At 36.7% G+C, this 6,595-nt stretch overlaps 1 protein-coding gene across 1 annotated transcript; it reads left to right on the top strand.

The window, feature by feature from the left end:
• The first annotated feature begins 253 nt into the window (after positions 1-253).
• Positions 254-4,557, top strand: LOC109209221 (protein PGR-like). The gene is made up of 5 exons (XM_019372450.1): positions 254-573; positions 651-764; positions 2,361-2,583; positions 2,948-3,196; positions 4,314-4,557. Exons 1-5 carry the CDS (start codon positions 428-430, stop codon positions 4,443-4,445), a joined length of 864 nt encoding a protein of 287 aa, XP_019227995.1. The 5' UTR covers positions 254-427; the 3' UTR covers positions 4,446-4,557.
• The last annotated feature ends 2,038 nt before the right edge of the window (positions 4,558-6,595 follow it).

The raw sequence follows: 6,595 nt of genomic DNA, 5'->3' as shown, positions 1-6,595 counted from the left end.
TTTTGTACATGTAACTTGCACATGTTTAGTGATTTTTTCTGGCGAACCGCTTACACCAAGGTGCATCCGCCCCTGCATACCAACACACACCTTGAATTTTTTATTATGATCAGCTAAATCATTTTGGGAATTTAAAGTTATTGAACTTATGTAAAATAAAACTGTTTTAAATTTGCATCAACGTTTTGAATTGTTATTATAAAATAAAGATAAAAGTGGCACACAAACTAAAGACCAGGTAATAGTTGGGACGGAAATACAACCACAGATTATGATAATTGAGAATTGATTATAGAAACTGAGCAGCCAAATGAATATTAGAGAATCAAGTCAAAATAAGCCAACTCAACAACTAACATAAGTTCTCCACTTACTATCTCTCTAAATTCATAGATCAGCCGAAAGCGTAGCAGTTGCCGGCGAAAAAATGGAAAAACATTTAATTCAACCGGCAGTGGCTGCACTTGTTTCATCGGTAATCGCCATTAGAGCTCACAAACGGAAGTCTCTCAACTTGTCCGGCGCCATTTCTGGATTCATTGTCATGTTTATTCACCTTGCCGTTAATTACAGGTCTGCAACAGTCGCATAAACACTGTATTGTTAGTTGTTGATTTCTGATTTTTGATCTGAAATCGTATTGTTATAAGGTTTGGAGCAATGTTGCTGGTGTTCTTTTTTACTTGTTCAAAGTTTACCCGATTTGGAGAAGATAGAAAGAGGAAACTTGATGCTGATTTTAAAGAGGGTGGTCAACGCGATTGGTAATACTCTCGTTTCTCTCATTGTATGACTATTGTTTCTATCATGAAATTGAAACACTAAATTAACTAGTTGAAGTAATACTTTATATATGCGAATATGATTTTCTAACAGTAGAGGTTCTTCAATTCTCAAACTTACTTACATATTGGTCTCTATGCGCTGAAACTGGACCTATACAAGAACCATAATTACTCATAACATATTGATAAGTCTATCAACATGTTAGGAAATTTTGAAAAAGAAAAAACGAGAAATTTAGGGCGGTGATATATGATTCATTTTCCATGATTTTTGCTATTTCTCTTGAATTTACTGTTGATTGATGGCAAAAAGGTTCTGTTGAAATTTAGTGTTGTTGAAGTATGTCTAAGCTGAAAGCACGAGCAAAGTGTAAATTTTACATTATATTCACCTTATAGTGTTGCTTAATCTTCATACTTTGCGGTAATCCATGAAAACCACTCATAGATTCTTTGGGTTATGACGTTATGTGATTAAAGCCAGTTTTATTGTGGATCCGATGCCATACTACTCTAACCATCCAAGCACTATTGCACCACGCCTAGATGTCGATGTGGCAGGACTACCTTCTTTACCCATACTCGTTCTTGATGTAGGAACCTTTGCTTATACTCCCTCATGTCGAGGTTGTCATGTGATAGAACCCCTTTACTAATTTTTATCACACCCAAGTACTATGTAACCTGTGTCTACGGAGCATGTCCCAATGTATATATTGTGAGAATTCATCACAATTTGATTTGTTTTACGCTGGCTTATTAACCTACCACAACCTTCAGCTCCTTCCGGGCTTGAAACCGGTATTGTGAGCATGATCACATAGGCGGAGCTTAGAAGCACCATGTTAAATTACAAAATTGTTAACTGGTGCCTTCATCTCATCTCATACCTTTCAATAGGTGCAAAGGAAGGACTGATATGAGATGAAGATACCACTTAATAATTTTGAAATTTAACATGGTGCTTGTATCCTCTGCCTGTATGAGGTACTACTTTCTGAAAAATGTTGTTTACTTGCTTGTCTAGTTATTTTAATAAGGGCTTATCTAACATTTATTACAGATTTGACTAAAAATTTAAAATTGAAGTTTTCTTGAAGCAGTAAGAACTTTGACAATGTAGTGTTTTCTGATTTCTAGATGGAGAATGTGAACAGTTATTTGAATGCCGGAATAAAGTCTTTTGTAGAAGTTTTCTCAGTTAGTCTGTGCTTTTTTGGATTGAGAACGAGGACAGTTAAGTGAATGTGAATATTTAGTCTTTCGTGGAAGTTCTGTTATCTACCAAATTTTTCGGTGTTGCAAACTTTCAGAAAAGTTCATTGTAGCCCTTTTATTTGCCAAAGAAAATGATATCTTGACATTGTAAAATTAACAACTCACCTAGTCATTATGAGATAGGAATAAGAAGGAAGAGTAACATTTTGACACTTTATTCAAGACGAGTGTAATTTCAGCAGAATGTATTTTTAAATTTGTGTGATTGGATACCAAGTAACCTTGTAGAAAGCCCACAGGTAATTGTGTGAGAGAGTTTTTAGCTTTCTTCATTAGCATTTTACTTTGCGTTTACAGGATTCAAGTCTTCTTCAACAGTGGCATTGCTACCCTATTGGTTCTGACTGCATGGATGTTGATTGGGTCACAGGACAAGTGTCTGGATTCAAAAGAGTCACGCATAATAACATCTTTAATTGGTGGTATCATTGGTCAGTATTGCTGCTGCAATGGGGACACATGGTCTTCAGAGCTTGGGATACTTAGTAACGAGGAGCCTCGGCTTATTACAACCTTCAAGGTGGGAATTTAAAGCTTTGACATCTGCTTAATCCTTTAGTCTGACACCTCATACATAGGAGAAAACAATGCACAGTGCCTTTTCTCTTCAATGATGAATAGGTATCAAATGCTGATTAAGCTTTTCCTTTTCTTTTTTTTTGTCCTTACAGATTTCGATTAGTTTATTGATAGTCAACTATGTGCTAGTCTCATGATAAACTGAGTTCTTCCCAGCTTAAGCCTGGAAACATGATAACTACCTTAAAAATTTTCATGATAATCAGTTTAAAATGATGCTTTATGTCAACCCTTTTTGAACTATTATCTGAAGGTAAAAGATTTAAGACATTATGTTTCTCATTTCTCCTTATACTTAAAATCAGCCTGTTCGAAGGGGTACAAATGGTGGAGTGACAAAAGCAGGACTCTTGGCTGCAGCAGCAGCAGGCGCTGTCATTGGATTCACATTTGTAGTCCTGGGATTTTTCACTACAAAATGCACATCTGATGTGACTGTAAAGCAGCTTTTGGTGATACCGCTTTCTGCACTGGCTGGAGTATGCGGTAGTGTTATTGATTCTTTATTGGGAGCAACACTGCAATTCAGTGGATTCTGTACTGTTCGGAAGAAGGTTAGTCGTAATTAATGTCTTAAAAGAACTAATTGATTTGTTTATGCAATAAATAGTAGAGAGTAGCCAATCAGCCCACCCCCTCTTCTCTGGAAATGAAAACCAAAAATGTAGAAGACGTCTGTCAGTGCATTTCTAAAACCATAAAATCAATCCGTGTCAGTTTTTGCTGAGATGGTTTGAAGTCCATATCTGAGTTGCAGCGTGTAATGTATTGCTAAGGTGTGGTCTGGCTAAAACAATTCAAAAAAGATAACAACAACAACAATCCCAGTACATTCCCACAAGTAGGGTCTGGAATTCACACACACAAAAAAAAAAGAATCTCTAAATTATGCAAATTTTGTAGAACACTTACACATAGCTTGCAAAGTGTGAATTTCTCTTTTATTCTTAAATTGTAGATAAGTAAATGATTGATTTCCTAGATAAGGTATGCTATTTTCTTCAAATTTACCCTAGTTTTGGTTCTGATTTTGGGAATCAAATTCTATCTCGTCTCGTCGTGGTCAAAGTACCCAAAATTGTTTGACCAAATCCGGTACGAATCTCATGCCCACACCCACAAGTGTTGTGTCGACACGAATGCGACACCTAAACTGTCTTGTCGGAGCAACTTAGGTTATAATTTTGCAAGTATTCAGAAGATCTAGTTGATTAATATTCTTTGTGCTCTAATATCCAATCAAACGTTCTTTTAGCAATTGAAAGGTAAATGTAAGTAGTCTTTTTTGCATACCTAAACTAAAGGATTATAACTTACTGAACCAAAAGAAGAGATACAGCCAGTCTACTGTATGTTTAGGAAATCATTTCTCAAAAAAAAACTTGCCGGTAGTTGTTCTTTTTTGCTAAGGAGATTTATTGAAAATATCTTAGAAGTATCTTTTAAAAGAAATTCTGTTGATTCTAAGTGGTATCTTGATATTTAAAGCGAAGATATACCCCAGAAAAGATTTGGAGAGAAAAAGGATACCAAGTTCATTATGTAAAGGAGCAAATGACTAAACAACAAGAAACAAGATTTTGGAATTTGGGACACTTGATATTCCTCTACCCTGTTGGTTATTGATGCTTCATAATTCGGAGTTTAATATGGTGATATCTTACCTTGCAGGTGGTTGGGAAGCCAGGGCCAACTGTGAAGAGAATATCTGGTCTTACTGTCCTTGACAATAATACCGTGAACCTCGTATCGATATTGCTGACAACAGCTATAACCTCATTTGCCGCCTTATGCATTTTCTGAGTGTATCCACCCGACTCAATATAAATTCTGCAGAATTTTGTATTCATCGTTCAACAATGTAGAGGATTCTGACCATGCAATAAATGCTACTTACTTTCAGAATCCATATCGAGATTAAGGGTGTGTTTGGCATGAAGGAAAATGTTTTTCCTGAAAATGATTGGTTTTATCACTTTTGCATGTTTGGTTGGTGAGTGGAACATTTTTTGCGAAAAATATTTTCTAGTTTTAGATTAGTGGAAAAAGTGGGGTGGGCGGTAGGGGGATAGGCGGTGAGAGGTAGGGTTGTGGGGGATAGGCGGTGAGAGGTAGGGTTGTGGGGGCAACTGGGGGATGAGAGAGAGGGTGGGGATGGGAGGTAGGGCGGGGTGAGGGTGGGATGGTGGGGGGGGGGGGGTAGGGGTAGGCATGGGGGTGAGTGGGGGTGGAGAATAGGATGAGAAAGGTTGAAAAAGAATTTTGGAAAATGTTTTCCCTCCTCTTGGTGGTGAAAATATTTTCCTCTTATTGATCGAAAATGAGTTCATAAAGAAAATATTTTTCACAGAATTTTAGCCAATCAAACTTTTTCGGTCATACCAAGCACACCCTCATAAATGATAATGAATTTTTGTGCAATGCTGCCATTTTGATCTTAAAAATGTTGGGCGTTTCTTCTTTCTCGTTCTGTTTGTTATTTTCACCATTTACCCCTTTAGTTTAGAGACAATGACAGAGGTGTGTGGGGCTAATCGTTAAGAGGCAATGGCTACATGCATCAGAGACAGGGCCACTATAGAGTTCACAATAGATAGGACTGTCCAAAATATCCTGGCCACCATGAGGAATAACCATGTCCAAGAACAGCAATGTCAGAAGAAGTAGAATTCAAAAATTAAGGTTGTTTTAAATATCTGAAATATACATTGAACTGTTACCGTGAACTTGTCTTGCATAATTCTAATACAAAGTTTCTTTTACGTGACACGTTTTCCTTTTTAGTTTGTTACAGAAAATGTCATATTTTTATATACCTCTACTTGTCCCGCTTTGTCATCCCGGTCCCTATACTTCACAAGATTTCACCCAGACACTCGGTACTTGTTAAAACACGCTACTTTAAACCCTCCCTACCTCGCGTGTTCTTCAAATGCACAATGTGGATGACACGTCGTCCTCCACATCAGATTTTTTATGACACATCATTATTTTTTTAATTTAATTTCAAAAAAATTAATTTTTTTTCTTTTTCACTCAGACTCCTCCCCCACCCTTACCATCTCTCTTCATTTTTCACAGCAGAAAGCAAGAAATAACACTCTGACTTTCTATCTTTACCAGCAACAATACCACCATGGATAACAAAAAAATCATCATTCTCCAATTTTCCATCGTCCATCTCTCCCTTACAAATATTTGTCCAACGACGCCACTCACTACATCAATCCACCATTTGAACCACCTTAAACTCCTTCCTCCATTGATGCCAAGGTACCACCAGTGAATGTGCTCAATATATATTCTTGTCCACTATAATTTTATGTTGTACATCACTACCTAATTCTGACAAACGACCCTCCGTCAACCACACCTCTACCAAAACGCATCTACAAGACTCTACACCTATAAACTNAAACTGTCAAAAAAAAATTAGCTTCTCTCGATCAAATAAATCTGCCATTAAATATCGAGTCCACAACCTGAAAATCATAGTCCCAAAACGATCCTTACCCAAAACAGAATCAACACTGTAATAGCCATAGATCTAATTCATCTCAAAAACACTAATGCTGATTGTTCTTAAGAAAGGGGTTTTTAATATATTTTTCTCAAATATTGATTTAAAGTTTGTGAAAATGGAAAGGATGAATAATGGGAAAGGAAAAATGGGGAACGAGAAAAGAGATGGAGGAGAGGTGGTGAAAGAAGGGTAAAGGGGAAAGGAGAACTGTAGAAAGAGAAGGAAATGGGAGAGGCGTGGGGGAAGGAGGCATGTTTGTTTTTATTTTTTTATCTTTTACTTTTTCTTTTTATTCATTATTCTTATTTTAATTATTTATAGTCTAACTTTTTATATTTCACGCTCCTTATACACGTGAAATTCACGTATTTTGTCCAACTCGGCCATCAAGTTGCCACATATGCTCTGTCAACGGTCAGACGGGTTTAAA

Source organism: Nicotiana attenuata, unplaced genomic scaffold, assembly GCF_001879085.1.
Source record: "Nicotiana attenuata strain UT unplaced genomic scaffold, NIATTr2, whole genome shotgun sequence".
NCBI classification, from domain to species: domain Eukaryota; kingdom Viridiplantae; phylum Streptophyta; class Magnoliopsida; order Solanales; family Solanaceae; genus Nicotiana; species Nicotiana attenuata.
This window is presented reverse-complemented; position numbering and strand designations above follow the sequence as displayed.

Coding starts and splice junctions, on each gene's coding strand:
- LOC109209221 (XM_019372450.1), top strand. CDS start 428: ATGGAAAAACATTTAATTCAACCGGCAGTGGCTGCACTTGTTTCATCG. Junction 765..2,360: donor GAGGGTGGTCAACGCGATTG/GTAATACTCTCG, acceptor TTGCGTTTACAG/GATTCAAGTCTTCTTCAACA. Junction 2,584..2,947: donor GGCTTATTACAACCTTCAAG/GTGGGAATTTAA, acceptor ACTTAAAATCAG/CCTGTTCGAAGGGGTACAAA.